Source organism: Antechinus flavipes, chromosome 4 (assembly GCF_016432865.1).
Source record: "Antechinus flavipes isolate AdamAnt ecotype Samford, QLD, Australia chromosome 4, AdamAnt_v2, whole genome shotgun sequence".
NCBI classification, from domain to species: domain Eukaryota; kingdom Metazoa; phylum Chordata; class Mammalia; order Dasyuromorphia; family Dasyuridae; genus Antechinus; species Antechinus flavipes.
Window position 1 is genome coordinate 253,704,553 of NC_067401.1, and position 21,711 is coordinate 253,726,263.

At 32.0% G+C, this 21,711-nt stretch overlaps 1 protein-coding gene across 1 annotated transcript in view; it reads left to right on the forward strand.

Annotated features, from left to right (window-relative positions):
* Positions 1-21,711, forward strand: part of DOP1A (DOP1 leucine zipper like protein A) — a 99,738-nt gene that overhangs the window by 23,745 nt on the left and 54,282 nt on the right. Inside the window, exons 4-14 of the mRNA XM_051997326.1 lie at positions 4,931-5,101; positions 5,761-5,950; positions 8,208-8,306; positions 10,250-10,349; positions 11,307-11,416; positions 14,694-14,802; positions 16,709-16,829; positions 18,251-18,370; positions 19,969-20,083; positions 20,480-20,509; positions 20,918-21,148. Coding sequence (XP_051853286.1) covers positions 4,931-5,101; positions 5,761-5,950; positions 8,208-8,306; positions 10,250-10,349; positions 11,307-11,416; positions 14,694-14,802; positions 16,709-16,829; positions 18,251-18,370; positions 19,969-20,083; positions 20,480-20,509; positions 20,918-21,148 — 1,396 coding nt within the window. The remainder of the gene's footprint in view (positions 1-4,930; positions 5,102-5,760; positions 5,951-8,207; positions 8,307-10,249; positions 10,350-11,306; positions 11,417-14,693; positions 14,803-16,708; positions 16,830-18,250; positions 18,371-19,968; positions 20,084-20,479; positions 20,510-20,917; positions 21,149-21,711) is intronic.

Below are 21,711 nucleotides of genomic sequence, written 5' to 3' on the forward strand. Positions count from 1 at the left end.
GTGTGTGGAAGCTGAACATATTAAGTTCCATTTTGGACATGTTGAGCCAATGGGATATTCATTTTTAGATGTCTAAGATGAATTTGGTAATGTAAAACTGGAGCACAAGAAAGAAGATTGGACTGGATATATTGATCTGGGAATTGTCTGCCTTGAGATAATAATTCAACTCATAGAAAGTGATGAAATCATCTATCAAGATAGTATGTAGAAAGAAAAGAAGAGGATCCAGGATAGACTATTGTAGACATTCATAGTTAATAATAAAGCTTTAATTTTCAAAGGGATTTGCATGTTATCTTAGAGTCCTTTGAGGATAGTTATTAACATCCCCATTTTTTTAGAAAAGGAAAATGAACCCAACAACTTGCGCAGTGTCACATAAGTGTTTAAGGCAGTATTTGAATTCGGGTCTTCCAGACTCCACATCCACTGGAACGACTGCTTTACGTACCTGCTTTTGGAGAACATGACTTGGATGAAGATCCTGTGAAGAATACTATGAAATAATGTTTATGCAAGTAGGAAGGAAACAGGGAAAAAAACCCAGAAAGGAAAGAGTATTCAGGAGAAGAGTGATTGACATATTGCAGAGGCCAAAAAAGGATGATACTTGAGATAAGCCATTAGATTTTGCAGTTAAGAAATCTGAGTGTATTTTTGGCTCCTTCACTTTCTTCTACTTATTTGGGTTATTCAAAAATCTTATTTCTTTTTTTGTTAATGTATTTTTAAAATTTTTATACATATTCCTTCACTTAATTTAAATTGTCAATTTTGTTGGCATATAATTTCCTGAATTTTCCCTTTTGTATGAATTTTTCTTTTTCACTTTTGCTATCAACATATTTCTTTTCTTTAAGGTAGGTTAGCTAATGAAATATCTATTTTATCAAATTTTTTTCCCCAGTAGTTCCTCTCTTACTTTTGTTAATTAATTCAGTGTGATTTTTATGCTTTCACTTTTGTTCATTTCTTGATAGAATTTCTCTTTTTGTGTGTTTAATTGGGGTTTTTTTAATTACTGAAAATTTTTCCTAAGGACTATTCTGACTCCATCCCTCAAATTTTAAAAATATTCTTTGTGAAGTTCTTGTTTTTCTTTAAAATAATGTAAGGGTTCTTCTCTGGGAGAAAGCAGGTTTCTCAGGGGGGGTTTCTGGAGGCAGCCTTAGTTGCAGTTGAAAGTAATAATCACTCCAAAAGCAGCCAGGTGATAAAAGTTCAGATCTTTTATTGTGTCCTTCAATATAGCCCGATTAGCTTTCTTTGAGGCCTCTCTCTCTCCTTAGTTCTAAGAGCTCTTGCAACTTGTCCTTTGCCTCTGCTTTCTTCTGCCTCCAGCCAGCACAAAGATGAAATGAATCTCTTGTCTCCTTCACTTGGGGCTCGGCTAGCTTTCTGGAGAGTCTTTCAGATGGACCTTGGTCTCAGTGGAGGAAATGCAGGAGCCCAGCCACCACAGTGGTGTGAGATGAAGATGAATCTGGTTGTGCCTCCGAGAGAGTGCTTCTCCTCAACTGAACTGATGCTCCCTTCTCAATCTTCAGCTGAACGCTCGACTCGTAGCTTCTTCTGACTGGATGCTCCTCTTTCCATGTAATTCAGCTGAGTTCTCTTCTGCCACCAGCCAGCCAAGTGGAAAATGGAATGAATCTCTCTCTGAGAGCCTCTGTCTCTTTCTTATATATGAGAGAGAGGAATTGTGGGATACGAGAGAGAGGGATTATGGTTTTCTCCCATAGTGCTCTCTGGCTCTAAGAGCTTCAAGGGAGGTGTGAATTCACAAAGTTGCAAAGTTTACTTTGTGAATCTCCCATACTTGTGAATTCCAATGAGTAAAGATGTAAACACGAGCATTGTATCAATTAGTTCTACTTAGTACCTTGTTTCAGCTTCTGGCCCAAAACATCAACTCTAATAAGTTAGCAGTTTGTAAAGATTCCAACAGTTCTTCTCTTGTCATTTTCTTTGTTTAAATTATTTATTGTATATGTTATTTGTTTTTTGATTTACTAGTTTTTAAAGATTAGATTATTTGATCTTCACTTAAATTCTAATTCTTTCTTCAAAATCCTTTTCTTGCATTATTGTCAGTAAAAGATATGTTTTATATATGTGTGTGTACATTTTTTTTTTTTTTTTTTTTTGCTTTTTTGCTGAGGCATTTGGGGTTAAGTGACTTGCCTAGGGTCATATAGCTAGGAAGTGTTAAGTGTTTGAGGTCAAATTTGAACTCAGGTCCTCTTGACTTCAGGACTGGTGCTGCTCTATCCACTGTGCCACCTCTCTGCCCTTGTTTAATATATTTTTTACTTTTGTTGATAAGATTATTCTTGCCCTAGCATATGGTCAGTGTTTTAAAGATGCTATGCACAAATAAGAGTAAAAACTATATGTATCTCTTTCTATTTCCATTCAGTATCTAAACTATCATCAATCTTTCTAAACTTATTTTGAGTCTCATAATTTCTTTTTAATATTTTTGTTATATTTGTCTAAGGAGCTTCAGCAACATAGTGGATAAACTTCTGGACTTGGAGTAAAGTGTCTTGTACACCTTAAAGCATTATATGAAAACTTGTTTTTGATATTATTTCTTTCTATAATTTAGTCAGCTTTTCCTCAAGTACTTATATACTATAACATTTGACATATATTAAGTAACAGTATTTCATTACAGTGTTTCTATCTTTCTTTTTTTAACTATTTCTGTTTTTGCTGTTGCCTTATCTGATATCATGATTGCTATCTATATGTTTTAAAAAATTTCACCTCTTTTCCTGTCCCTTATTTTAACTTTGTATAACTCAATCCTTCCAGTGCAGTTCCTTCAAACAGTATACTGTTGAATTCTTTTTAGCCCATTTTGTTATCCTTTTCCATTAAGGGACAATCGGGGTGGGGTAGGGGAGGGAAGAAGGTTAATTCCATTTATAATTAAGATAGTTAATTGTGTATTTCAATCTGTTCTATTTTCTTACATACTTTTCTATTTTATTGATACCCTCCAGGTCTTTACCAAGAAATAGAGTGAATTTTACTTCATGATTCATCCAAATCTTTCCTTGTTTTTCTGAATTATTTATATTTATCATTCACACACACAATAATTTTACATAATAATTATTCATTATATTAATATCACAGATTTTAAAATTTTCATTCTTAAGGTGGCAGCAGGAACCCACTTAATTTTTGTCTTTTTCCACCATAAAAGTACTACTGTAAACATTTTTCTTATATGTGAGGCCTTTCTTTGTCTTCAGTTTTATGCTCAGTACTGTGATCTCTGGGTTTATATGTTTAGCAATCAAGTGCAGCACTAGGGAGAAGGCCTCTCTATTGTTGAAAACATTAGAAAGCAGTTTGTTGTAAATTAGGTTTAGATAAATCTCTTATAACATATGCTATAGCTAACCCAGAATATATACGTGTATAGACAGAAAGTCTCATCATTTTAATAAATAAAGATCAATACTTTTTATAACTATGGGTGGTGGAAGAATTCTCAAGAAAATAAAGGATTAAAGAGATTACAAAATGGACAAATTTTGTTAGATAAAATATTAAAAGATTTTTCACAAAATCATTGAAATTAAGAGAAAGACAAGTAGAAAAACAAAACAAAACACAGATACAAAATTGGCAATGCATGGTTGGATGGCAGTTGTTTCTAAAAATATCCTGGCGTTTTAATGGACTATGAATTCAGTATGAGTCAAAAGTGTGATTATGGCATCCAAGAAAACTAGTCTTATGAGTAATTAATGTTATTATTATATTGATTACTAATAAGGCATAATTTCTGGGTATTAAAGCCCTAGTGCTATTGTCACTTAACTGTGCAGTCCCCATTCCTCCCACAAAATATTCAAAGATCTGTGTTATAGAACAGTTGTTCTAACAACTATAACTATAATAACAATTTATAGAACAGATCTGTATTAATAGAGTACTTTACCTCATTCTTCCTATGCCAATGATTTTCAGCCTAGAGAAGAGTAAATTTTAAGGATAAAATATCTGTTTTCAAATATATTTAAAGTACTGCCATGTGAAAGAGATTGAAACTTGTTTTGTTTGACCCTGAGCATAACTAGGAACATCAGTAGAACTTGTAACAAAGCAGATTTAGGCATTCTTTAAGACAGGTGTCAGGTGGGTAATGCTAATGGGCTACATGTGGCCCACAACACTCCCAAGTGCAACTTGAAGTAGACCAAAATGTAACTAGGGAATATATAACAAAATAAATAATAATACAATACAACACAGATAATACTACATTTTAAAACTAGTCAGTTTTTGGCCCTCAGGGATTCATAGGTTAGTGATCCCAATTTCTATTTGAGTTTGACTACATAATTTTCTAACAGCTTTCCAGGAGAATATGGAGGCAGGGGTGGGATGCAACAGTTCAGAAGATAGCAAATTCCCCCTCATTTAAAATATTAGATTTAGAGCTGGGTGACCACTTGTCAGACATGTGGTAGAGATAATTGTTTTACAAGTATGGGTTGGGTCAGATGATCACTGAGCTATCTTTCAACTTTGAAATGTTTTGAATCTGAACATTTTTTAAATTTAACTACAACCAGCCGCAGTATTTCTGGCTTATGTCCTCCCTTCAAAATAAATCTTTTTATGCAATACTTAAGTGACAAATATTTGAATACAACAAGTATCAGTGATTATTCTCTCTCCATTGTTACCTTGCATGACACATCCTGCTTCTCATTCTTACTTCTTCTTATCCATATCTTTATCCTCCTTAGATCCTAGAGATTTTGTGGCTCTTTTAATAAAAGGATTCATGTAATAGAGACTATTCATTCTAATATAGGCCTCAAGTTGTCCATTTATTATTGTCCATGCTGGTGGAATATTATTTGCAATTCTTTTTTCTTTTTTTTTTTTTTTTAAACAGTTCTGGACTTTTTCCTCTTCTTGCCAATGCTGCCATGTCTGTTAAGCCAACACTGCTGAGTTTATATGAGATTTATTACCTACCTTTGGGTAAAACATTAAAACCTGGTCTGCAGGGATTGTTAACTGGAATTTTGCCTGGCTTAGAGGAAGGGTCAGAGTACTATGAAAGGTAAGGCAGTTGGAATTCATATGGCAGGTGTTACTTATGATGGTAAATAATAAACAACTTGTTAGTTGCTTTCCTGAGATCTGAAAACTTGGCTTACAACAAATGAAAAGCAATCAAAATACTGATATTTGGTAAAGTGATTAAAAGAAAGTTTTGGTTTATTTTATTGTGTAATGTAATAAATTAGAAAGGCTACAATTCATTGTAAGCTGCTAGAATTGACCTTAAGAAAATCTGAGAATCCCATTTCTAATACTTATCAAGTGTGTGAACATTAACACACTTAAACATATTAGTGTAAATCTCTTCATTTTTAAGACAGAAATAATACCTATAGTGTCTACCTCACAGGGTGATTGTAAGAAACAAATGACTTACTATTGTAAACACTTTGTGATCCTTAAAACATTATATAAGGTTGGTGATTATTATTAGTGACAGTACAGTAACTTTGAATTATATAACATAGTTTAGAGGAAACATTAGAGAAACTCTTAAAAGATTTTAAGTAAACTACTGAACATGTTTTATAGCCAAAGTAGTACATGTTTTTTCCTCAGCAGATGTGTGTCATTAATTTATTTTTCCATGGCAGAGTATTTTATTTTAATGTATGTGAAATAAGAATTCTTCAATAAATCTTTTGTTTTGTACCTTAGAACTAATACCTTGTTGGAAAAAGTTGCTGCTGCAGTGGACCAGTCAGCATTCTACAGTGCCCTCTGGGGTAGTCTTCTTACCAGTCCTGCTGTTCGTTTACCTGGAATTACTTATGTTCTCTCCCATTTGAACAGGAAGCTTTCAATGGAGGATCAACTTTATATAATTGGCAGTGATATTGAGCTAATGGTATGTATTAATGTTTCTGTTTTCATAAAAAAAAAAAACCAACCAAAAAAAACCTTGGCATATGCTACCATAATTATTACAAATCTTTGTACAACTAAAAATATATTCTTTTAACTTTTTTATTATAAACTTAGTCATTCATAAACATGACTTCAAGTGTGATTATATATAATCATATATAATTTTATACACACACAAAAAAAAATTATATATAAAACCCTATAATTCTGTTGCATAAACTTTGTTTTGAAAAAATTGAATATTAAATTTAGGCAATAGCAAAATTTCTCTTTTTTGCATTCTTTTTTTCTGTGTGTTTTAATATTTTACTTATTCTTTCTTAAAAATTTTTTGTATCTCTATTAGTATTTATTTATTCACCTCCTTCTCTCTTCTTCCTAAGAAAAGGCTCTCAAATAAGCGTATGTTTCATTTTGCACTTCTAACATATCATTTCTGTCAAGAGGTAAAAGATGTGTTTTATCATCATTCTTTAATCATAGTTGGCTAATTGGATTTCTGAAGTCTTTTAAATTTTCCATTATATTTTTGTTATTCTGTAAATTCTCTTGATTCTGCTCATTTTACTCAGCATCAGTTACATCAGTTTTCCCAAGTTTCTCTGAATCAGTCATATAGCCAGCATTACTTTTGTAGTCATTACTTTTTATTCATATACTATAATTTTTTTAGATTTATCCCAGTTGATGGGCTTCTACTTTATTTCAAGTTTTCTGCTGCCATTATTGTTACTGATCTCTTTGTGTTCTTTATCCAACAGCAGAATTGTTGGCTCAAAGAGTATAAACATTTTAATTTTATTTACATTGTTTATTTGTATTATTCCAAACTGCCTTTCAGAATGTTTGGACTAATTCACAGCTTCATTGACAATGTATTAATTTGGCTATTTTTTTATAACTCCTCTAGCACAGATTTCTCTTTTGTCATCCTTGCCAATTTATTTTTGTGAGGGGAAGCCTTAGAGCTGTTTTTATTCCTATTTAACAATTTGTATTCTTATTATACTTTCCTGAAATTTAAGAAAAAACTTTTCTGTTTCATTTAATCAAAATTTCTAATCACTGCTGTCTCACTTGGTCCCCTTTTCCCAAGCCATAGTAAACAAGTATTTATTAAGTGCCTGTGATGAAGGCACTGTTATAAGTGCTGAGGTAAAATGATAAGTCAAAAAGAATCACTTCTCTGAAGAAGCTCAGGATTTCTTGGGGAGACAATATATGAATAACTATATTCAAATAAGATATATCAAAATAGATATACACACACACATGCACATATGGGTGTGGGGAGTGAAGGATAAATTGGAGATAATCTCTGGGGGAAGGCACTAAGATTAAGAAGGACTCTCAAAGTCTTCTTAGAGAAGACATTAGCTGAGAGTTAAAGAAAGCTAGGGAATCCCAGAGGCAGAGATTAAGAGGAAGAGTGTTCCAGGCATATGTGCAGCCAAGGAAAGTTGATGGAATCTGGCAACAGCATGTCTTATGGGAGGGCTACAGCAAGGTGGTGGTCAACATTACTAGATGCTAGAGTAGATGGAGGGATAGTAAATTAAATAAGACCAGAAAGATAGGAAGGATGCAGGTTATAAAGGGCTTTACAAACCATAGATAGGGTAGATTCCTTACCTTCTGTGGTACTCTTCTAATTATAATAATAGTATACTCTTTTATATTCAGAATACATAGCCATTTTTGGTGTATTGTGGCATATGATAAAAGATCCAGCTTTTCAAAATGTGGTTCATGATCTCATATGGAGTCATGTAAACATTTCTTGGACAAAAAGGGATCACAGGTGGATAAAAAGTTTAAGAAGTCCTGGTATGAGATGTTGGTCTAAACTTAATTTTCACCAGGTTGGGTTTTCATTTTCCCAGTTATTCTTGTCAAATAGGGAGTTTTTCACTTAATTATTTTTGATTCTTAATCATCTGATCTTTTCCATTTATCTTTTCTTTTTTAAAATCAGAATCAAATGGTTTTGTTAATTACTTCTTTCTTTTATTATTCCTTCCTATAATTTTAAAAGTGTTTTTTAAATTATGTAAAGAGATTGCTTTGGATTTATTTTAAAATCATCACATTTAATTAGAATAAATATGCTCAGAATGTTCTTCTACTAACTTGGGAGAAGGAAAGATTTGATTTGCATTGTTGGCATAATTTCATTGTTATTATATCAATGTTCATTTTAAGTAAGTACTGTTAGTTTCATGGCATTCTTTTTGCAGGTGGAAGCAGTAAGTACTTCAGTACAGGATTCGAGTGTCCTTGTACAAAGAAGCACTCTGGACCTTATACTTTTCTGCTTTCCTTTCCATATGAGCCAGGTAAAATATTAATGATAGTTTTTATTTTTATTTTTTATTATTTTGATGAGATAATTGGGATTAAGTGACTTGCCCAGGACAACACAGTTAGTGATAAGTATCTGAGGCAAGATTTGATCTTAAGTCCTCCTGACTTCAGGTCTGGTGCTCTATCCACTGTGCCATCTAGCTGCTTTTAAAGTACTTGTTTTAGAAATCAAATATGTGTATTTTATGCATAGGCATTTTTAATGATAGTCATCATGTATGTCATTTTTGTATTTAATAAACCAATTGGTAGGAATATAGTGGGATATTTTCAATGGGAAGAATGGATTGATTTTGATCTGCTCATGTGACTTTATCCTTTAGGAAGCTCCTATTATTGCAGATCAACAACTGTTCTATAATTTATTATCATAGAAAGATTCAGGGGACACACAGAGCCTAACACAACGTCATACAACCAATTTGCGTCAGAGGTGAGGCTCAGATCACACAAGTATTCCTGAGTCTGAACTTTTTTTTTTACTATTCTGGATGACTTCTCAAAACAGGAATCTTTTTTTTTTTTAAGAGCAGGATTTATCGTAAGCTGAAGAGTGAATGGAGAATAATTCTTAAAGGAAAATGAAAGGAACTAAACAGTTTTTTTTTTTTTTAAAGATTCACATATGTCTATAATTTCTTAAGGAGTCTTTGTAAAAATTTAACATCAAAAAGCAAAAAAGGGGGCAAAGTATAGCTATCAAATCAGTGTTAGATCTGCCTAACATTGTATACCTGCTGCCTCTAACTTGATTATTACCCATCTTGACTTCTGATTGAAAATTTGAAATATAAGAGCCATATCATTTTCATTGGAGAGTTGGTTGCAATTGGAAAGACAGTTTAGCCACTCATTGGCATTTTGTATACTTTTTTTTATGGTTGATCACAACTAACCTGAGAGATCACAAATGAATCATGTAGTTGATTAGAATTGACCAGTTAATTTTCTCATTTGTGAAGAAATGGTCTAAATTCCAGTATGTTCAAAAATCTGATTTAGTACTCATTGTGATACATAAGTGTTTCTTTATTGCCCAAGTTTAACAGGAGGGAAAAATTTTAGCCTCTAATTTTATGAAGATAGCAGTTAGCAGTGATTTTCAATAATTCAATTTGAATAGGATTCCTCATTAAATTTTTTCTTTGCTAATTGTTCACAACTGTGTTAGCACTAAACAAATTTTTCTGTTCCTCTTTTTGTCATTTCCCCTCTTGGCAACTCTTCTCCTGTCCCAGTATGAGCTTCCTTATATACCAAGGGTCTTAATACTGTGCTCTGGCTTTATAGGTTCTTTTTATTTATATTACCTTATCAAAACTTGCTTCCCACAGCTATCTTCTCCCACAGTGCTCTAGATTTCTTTCCTCATTTTTTTCTCATCTGCTTTTTATTCTCACCTCAATTAAAATATAACATCCTATTATCAAATAGCCACTGTCAGGGGATCAAAGCTAATCTGATAAATTAATTCATTTAATGGTGTTGATGTCTAATAATTACTTTATGTCAGATAACATATTTTCATTTTAACAGAGGCTTTAACCTTAACCAGAAAGAGTCTATAATAGTAGATTAGTTGGGCATTAAAATTATTATTTTAGACAGTGATTTTTAGTATTCCTGAAATGTGCATTCTAATTGACAGGCTTCTTTGATTTCCTTAGAGCTAAAATTGTATACCTTTTTGAATTGAAAAATTGAATTGAATTCTTTAGGGCTTACTAGGTAAAATAATTATAAAAACAAAAAAAATTCATTGGGATAATAAGAAAGGAAATAGAAAGAAATGAAAAGAAGTTAAAAAATCTAGAATACAGAATTGGGGTCTTAATTCCTCACTGTTACCATGAATTTGTTTAAAGAAACTCAGAAGAAAAGGTTTGAAATGAAACTGTGTTCTTCCCTTATTCAGGCAACTCGTCCTGACATGATCAGAATCTTATCAGCAGCTCTTCATGTGGTTCTAAGAAGAGATATGTCTCTGAATCGCAGGCTTTATGCATGGCTTCTAGGTAGGTATGTGACATGTGTGTGATTAAGCCTGAAAAAACTGAAAGTGCTTTGATATATTTTTTTTAAAGCTTTGACTCTTTAAAGAAACTGTCAGAATTTTGTGTTTTACCATAAAATGGATGTTTGCTTGTTTTTCTTAAATAATATTAATTTTCTCAGCATATGGCATAAGGAAAATATAAAAACTTTTCAGGAAAGAATATACAACATATTGTAGATTCACTTGTTTATTTTATATAATAATAAAAATTCATAAGAAAGCGGATATGAATTCAGATTTCCCTAATGAAGATTCCCTATTTGGTTGGTAGTTATACATTATGGAAGAAGATCTCATTGGAATTTTTGTTATATGAATCCATTTTATCATGTTCTTTTGTACAGAAAAGAATTACAATTGCAAATGTAAATAAATTAATAGTATGGTTGAATTAGTGAAAAATAATTTTTTGCCTTTAAGGTCATGAAGTACCTAAAAGGGATGTAGACTGAGGTTAAGTGGGGCAAATGATTCTTCCCAGATAAGACCTTTATCTCATTCAATATTTTGTTGGAGATTTTCCTCCTGAGGGATCCATGTATCTTCTTTCAGAAATATACCTAAGAGAATTCAAAGGCCTCACTAAATTCTAGTCATGAGCCTTTAGCTCACAGAGAACTTTATGGAGATTGATGAACTGTTTGCAGTTGTGTATGAAGGGCTGTAAAATTTGCCTACTATATCCTGAAAAATAAGTTACCTTACATTATTTGGTAAGCAGGAGAATTATTCTAAAAGAATGTCATTCACACAGAATTTTCTTTTATTAAACTTTATAAAATTATCTCTCTTGCTGCCATTAAATGGACTACAAATTGGTATGTTTTGGCTATTATTGAGATCTATGGTTTTTAAATTGGTGATATAGATTTTTGTGGCTGGAATACTAATATGTTTTATGTTTGTTTGCTTGGAGGCTTTGATAACAATGGTGTTATCATAGGACCCAGAAGCACAAGACACAGTAATCCTGAGGAACATGCCACTTATTACTTTACTACTTTTTCAAAAGAAATGTTGGTCCAGGTAATTAATACCTCAATTTTACTCTTAGCTTATTCATTATGGAATTATTTTCAAACTATAATCTCTAGTAACAATCTTTTTTTCTCTTATTAATCTTTATTAAATCCTTCTAGCAGTTAATTCCTTTGTATTTCCTCTGTTTTGCATATAATAATTCTTAAGCATCTAAAATGTCATAAATGGAAAAGGATCTCAGTTGCTAGTTATGCCAATCCTTACCTGAGAAGAGATTCTATATCATATGTAAAAGGGAGTCATCCATAATTGGCTTGAAAATTCTAATAATGAAGATCCAGTTACCTCATGATTCTATTTTTTCCTTACATGAAGCCCAAATTTGCCTTACTTATGAGAACCTTCCAGATATTTGAAGATAGATATCATGTCTCATCCTCTTTTATGGCCTCTCTAAATATCCTTCATTTTTTTTTCAACCAGTCCTCATATGCCATGAACTTGAGACTCTTCACCATTTAGTTTGCTTTTCTCCAAACATTCTCAAGCTTATCACTACCTGTACTGGCCAGAATTTAACACAGTGCTCCTGACAGCATGAAATGAAGAGCCCAGTGCAGCCAAACTGTACTATGGACATAAGCTCTTTCTAAATGCAGCATAAGATTGTACTAGATTTCGTGACCGCTATTTCACATTAAACACAATAATGTAAAGGAAAAGAATATTGAAGCCCTTTAAAGCACTGATCCATGCTATGATTATTCATAATCTCAGAAAACCAGTGGGGTTAACCAAGCCTCTGGATGAAATAGTAATGGATTATTACTAGTGGAGAATGATACAACCATTTCATGCATGGTCACAGTGTTTGTTTTGTTTATTCATACTTCTTCGTACAAGGAAAGATTTTGTTGCTGTGGGTGGTAAGTCGATGACTGATCTTTCACCTCTAACAGCTCTTAAAAATGTTTTAATGATGTTTTTAAAGTACCATTTTTGTTTCCCCAAAATTTCTTTACCACCCTCTGGAATCCTTTCTTCTTACAAAGTGATATAGTTTAGCAAAGCTAATCAAAACTTTGACTATGTCTAACAATTTATACCATTTCCTGTACCTTTAGTCCACTCCCTCTTGATGAGAGCCCCATGGGAGGTATATGCTTTTCTTTGATGGTGAATTGCATCGGTCACAGTTTTGAATTACTTCAGTATTGTTTTTCTTTATATTAATGTGGTCATCATGTATATTATCCTCCTTTTTCTGCTAACATCATCTTACTAATATTCATGCAAGCTTTCCAAGTTTCTCATGTCATGGAGACATGTTTATGCTTTTTATAAGGTACAATAATCTTTAAGATCTTAGCTGTAGAGCAAGAGTTCTTAACCTTTTTTATATTTTAGACTTGTTAATCAACTAGGTAAATTCTATGGACCTCTTTTTAGACAGTTTTTCAGTACATAAAATAAAATGCATAGAATTATAAAGAAAAACAGTTATATTAAAATAAAGGTATATATTTTTTTCACATCCAAGTTTATACACCTTACAGAGTATTTGGACGTCAGGTTAATATCTAGATCTAGAGCTATATGGGAACTCAAAGACCATCTATTCCAGTTCCCTTGTTTTTCATTTATGATACTTAGGTCTAGGTAGATTAAGAGATTTGCCCAAGTCACACTGGTAGTATTAAGTGGAATTTGTACTTAAGTACTCCAGACTTTGACTCCAGAGCTAGTGCACTAGCACATACCACCATTTGTCCAGCCATTTCCCTGTCAGTGGGCACCTTGTATAAGGCTACTTTCCTTGTAGGTTTTTGCTATTATTAAAAGTTCTATAACAAATATTTTGGGTTTTTTTTTTCTGTCTTTGACATTATTAGAGTGATATCACTGTGTTAAAGGGAAACAGTTTAATGACTTCTTTAGTGAAATTCTAATTTGCTTTCCAGAATAGTTGGACCAGTTCATAGCTCCACCAACAATATATTAATATGTCTCTCCAGCATTTGTTATTTTTTGTCAAACTGATAGATATGAGATGAAGCCTCAGAGAATTCTTTCCTATGAAGCCTTTTACTTTTTCATAGCATTCTTAAATTGTGAAAATAAATTTTTGGTATTTTATTTTCCTATGTGGGTTAGGTCTTTTTCTCATTGGAAGCGCAGAGATTAGTCAAATGGATTCTCCTAAGGAACTGGTGGCACAGCGGATAGAATGCTGGGCCTGGAAGCAGGCTTTGAATTTAAATTATGTTTAGATACTTAGTAGCTGTGTCCTCCTGAGGAAGTCACTTTTTGCCCCAGTTTCCCCAGATCTGAAAACAATAACATCTGTCTTTAAGGTTATTGTGAGGATGAAGTGAAATAATATTTGTAAAAGAGTTTATTTAGCACAGTACTAGACATATTGTAGGTACTGTGTAAATTCTTATTGCCACATGCTTCCATTTAAAGTCTCTCATAGATGGCTTTCCAACACGAACACAACTATGATAAAACTCCATTTTAATGGAAATATTTTTGAGTTGCTTTGTCCCCAATCCCAATCAGGCATACATTTCTTCTTTCTTACTCTGATACTTTTCTTTAAAAAATTTTTTTAGCTTTTTATTTTCAAAATATAGTTTTCAACATTTACCCTTGGAAAACCTTGAGTTCCAAATTTTTTTCCCCTCCCTTCTCCCAGTCCCCTCTCTTGGACAGCAAGTAATCCAATATATGTTAAACATGTGCAATTCTTCTATACATATTTCCACAATTATCTAATACTTTTCTTAAGGAATTTCCATATAACTAGAGTAAATACTTGGTGAGGTGACTGCTCAAAATGAACTGAAAATGGATAGGATTATGAGTCTTGTTGACTACTAGTCTGAAATTAACATAGATAGTAAAAATGGTAAGATGATAATGTATATTAATTGTAATTCTATCTCCAGAGATAAGAAAGAATATTTTTCTTTACCAGAGGGAAAAAAATTGTACTAAGGAAATAATTATTTCAGTAGCATAATAGAGATGTTATGTCATCATAATATATGTTATTATCCTCTCTCTCTCTCTCTCTCTCTCTATCTCTCTTTCTCTCTGTGTGTATGTGTATATATATATATATATATATATATATATATATATATATATATATATATATATATATATATATATAATATGTATGTATGTATACATATTTATTTTAAACTACATTCAAACATATCACACATGCCTGGTGTTTTGTTTGTTTGGTTTTTCATTATAGTATCTGACTTATTTTTCTATTTACTAATTTTCATATTTCTTTTCTTTTTAAAAGGCAATGGTGGGAATTTTACAAGTGAATGGCTTTGGAGAAGAAAGTACCTTAATGCAGGACCTAAAACCCTTTCGCATTTTAATCAGTTTACTGGACAAACCTGAGCTAGGTAATATTTTGAAATTCTGTATCACTAAAAAACAAATATCAGTTGTGTGTGTGTGTGTGTGTGTGTGTGTGTGTATACACATACAACTATATGTCATCTTCTAGGTCATTTTAGTAGATAACATTTGGTATGTTATCAATATCTGATATAAAAACCATCCTAGAAAATCCAGTTTTTTACAATGGATATATCAGCAGTTCTAATTGAGCTCCGTAACTCACTTGCCATATTAGGCCACCCAAAGGAATTCTTGCTGTTTAAGGCATTTTTAGTAAGCTAGTGATTTAAGGTAAAGAGATAGAAATTCAGTCATTTTAAGGTAAAGAGATAGAAATTCAGTCATTAACTATCTCATATCACTTAGAGTTAAGCCCATAAGCAAAGAAAGTAAAGTTCAGAATAGCCTTACTGACTTCTGACTTCTGCACCCTAATTTTTTTATGTGTCTTCTTGTTTGCATTATTTTGTTTGGCTTTCATAGATCTAATATGTAATTTTAGTTAACAGTAGTTTGGTCACAAATAATATAAATAAATTGACAGCCTTAAAGTTAGTAATAACAGAATGGTATCTGAAAAATTACCTCAAGACAGAAAATTCTTGAGTTGTAGTCAGCATTTGCTTGTTTATAAGCATTAATTTGAGTTAACTAGGGGATCTGTGATCTGCTCGTCATTTTTTCCCTCTTTTGGTGCACATTTTTAGCCTATCCCAATCTTTACTGGTGATTTTCTTATTTATATTTTTCTTTAGATATTCCACAGGTGATCCCTGTTTGTGCCAAAGGCCTCTACCTCTTTTATACTCTTGAGTGTACCAGTGAATACTCAGCTTATTCATCTATATTACCATATCATTTGTACCTAGCTAATTTCTTGTTCAATGATAATTTCACTTACATAGAATTCCTTATGTCACATTTTAAACATTTGCCATTGTTGGATTACATCTATCATGTGTAGTTACATTATACTTTAGGCCATAACTTGGAATTTCTTGAGAAATGTTCTTTCAAGATTTACAACTATAAAACCTGGCCAAAAGAATAGTTTTATTGAAAAAAGAAGGATCTTTCTATCCACTTTGATGTGATTAAAAGCATTGTTCAGTTTCCCAAATGCAATGCATCCCTTTTCTTCCTGTTCAGTAATGAATCTATCTAATTCATCTACTTTGGCTACCTCAAATAGATGTAGTAATATATTAATTCATTTAGGCCATTCAACTACAACAATAAGGTAAATATTTATAATATACTAAACACAGTATGTGTGTTATAGGAAATGCTTAAAAAATGCTAATTCCCTTCCCTTTTCCTTAAAAGTATATTAACTTGCACTCTCTTTAAGAAACATTTAAGATCAAAATAGTAAAAATGTTATCTCACTGCTTTGAGACTGAATTTTTAGTTATTTGCTTTTTGAAAGATTAAAGATCAAACCAAAGTTTACTTGGATAATGCATGTGCTAAAAGTTTCTAATCATGAATTTTCCATTTTATAATCCAAATATATAATTTCATTAGTCACTCTATTGTTTTCTAAGGATAGCCACATAAAATGTGGAATTATACTTGGCTTTGTATGAATCTGAGGGAAGTGGGAAGGGAAAGAACAAGACATTTAATTTTGTAAACAGTCTTTACATGGTCCTTTGCTAATATGTCATTATTGTATTTACATATATATTTTTTAATTTAATTTTATTTAATAATAACCTTGTATTGACAGAATCCATGCCAGGGTAATTTTTTACAACATTATCCCTTGCACTCACTTATGTTTTGTTTTTTCCCCTCCCTCCCTCCACCTCCCCCTCTCCCCCAAGATGGCAAGCAGTCCTATATATGTTAAATATATTGCAGTATATCCTAGATATATGTATTTACTTTTTACATTTATTATAGGACCTGTCATATTGGAAGATGTTCTGATTGAAGTATTTAGAACACTGTATACACAATGTAGGACAGAATTGGATCTTCAGGTAGAACCACCTTTCAGCAAAGATCATACACAATTAAGCAGGTACAGAAATGACTTGTTTTAAAACCTGTTGTGTAACATATTTGTTCTAAAGTGACAGTCGTTTTAAATTAGAAATAAGAAAATAATTTCACCATTTCTATATTCCAAAATATGTTTAAAACACAAGAGTACTAGATTTCATATTTTATGCATTCATTCTAAAGGTATTGGATATAGCATATTTGAATTTCAATAAAATCAGCAAACTTTTCAAAATTATGTAAGATGGAGAAATATGGACAAATGTATTCATAGCTGGTTTAAAAATAGATATGTAAGTATTGGTTAATAAGACAATATTAACACTTTGACCTCGTCCTCAACATTTTCACTAATATCTTCCATGAAAACAGTCAATCTAAATATACAGATATCTAATAAATTTAGTAAGAAAGTCAGGATCCAGAAAGATCTCAGTGGTCTGGAATGATGGATTTATACTGTCAAAATGAAATTTAATTAGATAAATGTTAAGTCTCTCACTCATTAAATTATTGTTCATGTTAAAACATTAACAATATAAGAATAAGTTGGAGAAGTCAGGGTAGAATGAAAGGAGATGACTACATAGCAAATTAAATGAAAGAGAACTAGGACTCTTAACTGACTGCAAAGTCATTATAATTCAACTGTGTAATGGCTGCCAATAAAACATCTTAGACTTCATTAATAGAAATATGTAATATGTAGAATGACTCCCACCATAGTCTGTATTTGTGAGACAACATTTGGAATACTTTAAAGCTCTATGCCACTTTTTTAGAGGGACAAAGACAAACTGGAACATTTTTTAAATGATCAAGAAGGGTCTGAAGAAAAGGAGCTAAAGGTGTTTAACTTAAAAAAGAGAAGACTTAGGATTCACATGATGGCAGTTCTGAAATATTTGAGTAATAGTTACTTAGAAATGAAACATTCTGTTTATAGCCCTCATTTTTGAGGAGAAAACAATTTTCTAAAATCACAGTGGAACAGATTACCCTCCAAATAGTGTGAGTGAATTTGAGAATGCTACAGGATGGTTCCCTGCCTTGATGAAAAGATAATATCCAAGGTCCCCACAATTTAAGATTCTGTGATTCTCCTTACTCTCAATTTCAGATATATTTTTTACAATACTTTGTAGTTTACAAAGCATTTTATACACATCATCTCATGTAGTATATTCCCTGTAGTATATATACTTCCAGATTTGGGTTCCACTTACTGGAGAATACAAATTCTTCAGTATATTAACTGTAATAATTCTTATACAAGCGTGGCAAGTAAATGTTTTTCATAGTCTGTTAACCTCTCTCTATATTTTAACATTTCCTGATTCTAAAGTGTAACATAAATAGTACTAAAATATTCCAGTATTGTTAATTGGAAGTAGGGGAAAAGAGTAGAAAAGTATTATTTGTATTTATTTTCTTTTTTAGCAAATTGAGGGAAAACAAGAAAACAGCAGAACTGATTAAAACAGCCAATCTTCTCTTTAATTCCTTTGAGCCTTATTATATGTGGGATTATATTGCACGTTGGTTTGAAGAATGCTGTAGGTATGTAAAATTAATTCACTTGAGTAAAATATGCATAAAGAACTGGTTCTTTTCCTATTTTGCTTTAAAATTTGACAAATCAAAAAAAGGCTTTTTTGGTACTCTTTCTATAATTCAGATATGCAGAAACTCATACTACTGTGATTAAATTGGTTTTTAAATGTAATAAACATCTTGGACAGACTATATAGTTAAACTATGTGGACTTAGTTATAATAATTAACATTTATATAATCCATTACAGTTTACAAATTACTTTACAAATTCGCCTATAAATATCGCAGCAACTCTTGGGTAGAGTTCGTATTGCTGTCTCCTATTTTGCAGAAGATAAAATGGTTATTCAGAGAAATAGACTTGCTGAAGATTATATAACTAAATGTGATCCTATAGACAGTCCTCTGAATCTAAATCCATTGCACTCTTCACTATACCATACTGCTTTTGTTAAATATTCAAGGAGCCTTTACAGACTACATAATAAAATAGGTGGGAAGGAAGATATACAAGGTCTAACTTATTATTTATTTAAATGTATTTAAAAGTCCCTTTCTTAAGCAAGCAGAGGGGATTTGGTCATTTAAATTCTCATGTGTGCTCTCTGATTTGTAAAGTCAACTTGGTTTGTCCCTGTTCTTGATTCTCTCATTCTGCAGATTTGGGTCTTAAAGATTGCCTCATCTGCTGAGAGGTTAAGTGATTTTGCTCAGGGTCCATAGCCTGAATGTCAGAGATCCTACCTCCTATCTACATTAGCCATGTAAAATAAATGTTATTTGAATGAATGTGTTATGTGATATCTTAAACATAACAGAATCCCTCTTATTTACTAAGTTTAGTTGATAGACATTCGGTGGGCATGGAAACCAGGAACCTCAGTGCTGACAAGTTAATAACTATGACCCTGGGCAAGTCACTTGGTGCCTCTGAATCTTCATATCATTTATAAATTGGAGGTGTTGTGCACTCACTGCTTGTGTTAGAGGATTTAATGACAGTACTCTGTAAAATTTAGAGAATTATTATTATCTCAAATTAAGGTCCATTTTAATGTCTCATCACTGCATGGAGGTGACCTTGCATTTGTGAAAACTGTATCCAGAGAACAGAAACTGGTAGATTCCATCAAACCAGAAATTTTGAATATAGATCTGGGGATGGACCATATATATCATTTACCTAAGAATCAGCCTAACAAACTTCAGAAAGGCTCATAGCTAGTTTGGCTAAGGGAAATGAAATTCGTTTTTCTTTTGGGATTATCAGTTCTTGAAAATAGTATACTCAGTTATAAAGGAGCTATGATCTTCATCACTGGAGGGAGGGGGTATCTTACAAAATTATAGATCCCTGAATTGTTATTGTTTAAATAGTATGACTTTGCTTTTTCAAACAAGATTGTAACAGAAATGTAATACATTTTAAAAACTAAATTAAACATGAACCTTCCTTAGTAACATAGAAAGAGGAATTAAGCCATTTAATCTTCATGGCAACTTCAGGAATATTAAAATGAATACTTATTGCTATTATTGGTATTGTCATACATTCAACATGCTTACTACTATGCTTCATAAACTGTATTTTTCCCTTTGTAGGAGGACCTTGCATGCCAGACTTCAGATTGGACCTGGAGATAGCAGTGAGTCATCTGAGCTACAGCTAACCAGTTTCTGCCTGCTAGTGGATTTTTTGTTGGATATAGTTTCTTTGGTAAGGATACATATAGTACAAAAAAACCAAGAAACAAAACTATAGATATTTCACATTTATGAGTAAACCTAATCCTCTAGTGATTTATCATTAACAATGGAAAAACTTTATTACCATCTAGCATAGCATTTGTTTTTGTGGGGATTTTTTGTGAATGCTGTGTCCTTTTTCTGAGTAACAAGAACTGATGTCTATATGCAAATAAGCACATACACGGAGTAATGTTAAGGTTTTGTAATTATGATTGAATGCTAATTGTTCAGTAGATGGCATTCTGTATTCCAACACATGAGCATTTTTTTAAAAAAATACTTTTTATCAACCATCTCAATGAAAACTGTTGGAACTTTTTTCTCTTATATTTTCTCTTTTATTTTTTGCTCTCTCATTTCAAAGCCTACTAGAAGTATGAGGGTGCTGTGTCAGGTATGACATTGAACCTATTTTCTCTTTATTTATGAATTACAAATTACTTTTGTTTACTTTTTTTCTTACTATATTTGAATTTGAAAAATGTAACCATATACTTAGGGTTGACTTAAAACATGCATGGTGTATATTTAAATGTTTTAATTGGAATTTGGAACTAGAAATGTTTTTTCTCTCTCTATTCAAAATGAATATAATTTGTTGACATTTCTATTTAAAAGCATGGTATATTTAAAATATTATGAATAGGTAAATTTGCCAACTTCATTTTAAATAATTTTAAATAAATGGATTGCAAAAATCTTAATGACTTAAAACTACACTAAAGACTTTGGGAACATCTTGGATTGAAGTTGAATTTATCATTTTTCAAATTTTTTCCCAAATGAATTATCTCTTTATTAGGAGACTTATATTGAAATACAAACAGAACACTTGCCCCAGTTGCTACTTAGGATGATTTCTGCACTGACAAGCCATCTTCAGACTTTGTATTTATCAGAACTGACAGATTCACTCAGGCTCTGCTCAAAGATCCTTAGCAAGGTCCAGCCTCCTCTGTTATCTGCAGGCACAGGCAGCGTTTTGAGATTTTCTGGTGGTCAGAACTCTATCAAAGAATGGGAAGACAAAAAGGTAATGTTGGCTTTACCGATTCATTTCTCCCTTCAGATATCTAATGTTTTGTTTTCTTTAGTTCTGTCTTTGTGGCAAAGCAAGCTGAACGCCCTGGCTTTTTTATTTATTTTCCAATTTATTTATTTATCCTTTGTGTTAGAGGAACAACCAAAGGGACTTAGTATAAAAGCACATGTTTGAATGCAACTTTATAACTATCCTCAGAATCAAGACTTTTGGGGAAGCAATGTTGAGGCAATTTGATAAATCTTAGTGGAAGGAGCAGTGCAGGCGATTATGGAAATCTGTGTATGAAAGAGAGCTACAATAGCAAAAAATGTAAGACTTTCTGTTAAGTCTTAATATTTTTTAACGAGTATAGTTAAAGTAAAAAGTCTGCTTTCATGTGACAAAGAAGATTTTTAAAATTTTATTTTGTAGTGATTGAATTACATGATCAATCTTCTTTAAAGAGAAGTCTAGCACTTGTATCATTTGTTTAAATGGGGAATCTTTTTAGTTGATGCAAGTTGGCTGTTAAATGAAAACTTGTTTCTAGACTGGGTCCTATTTTGGTCCCA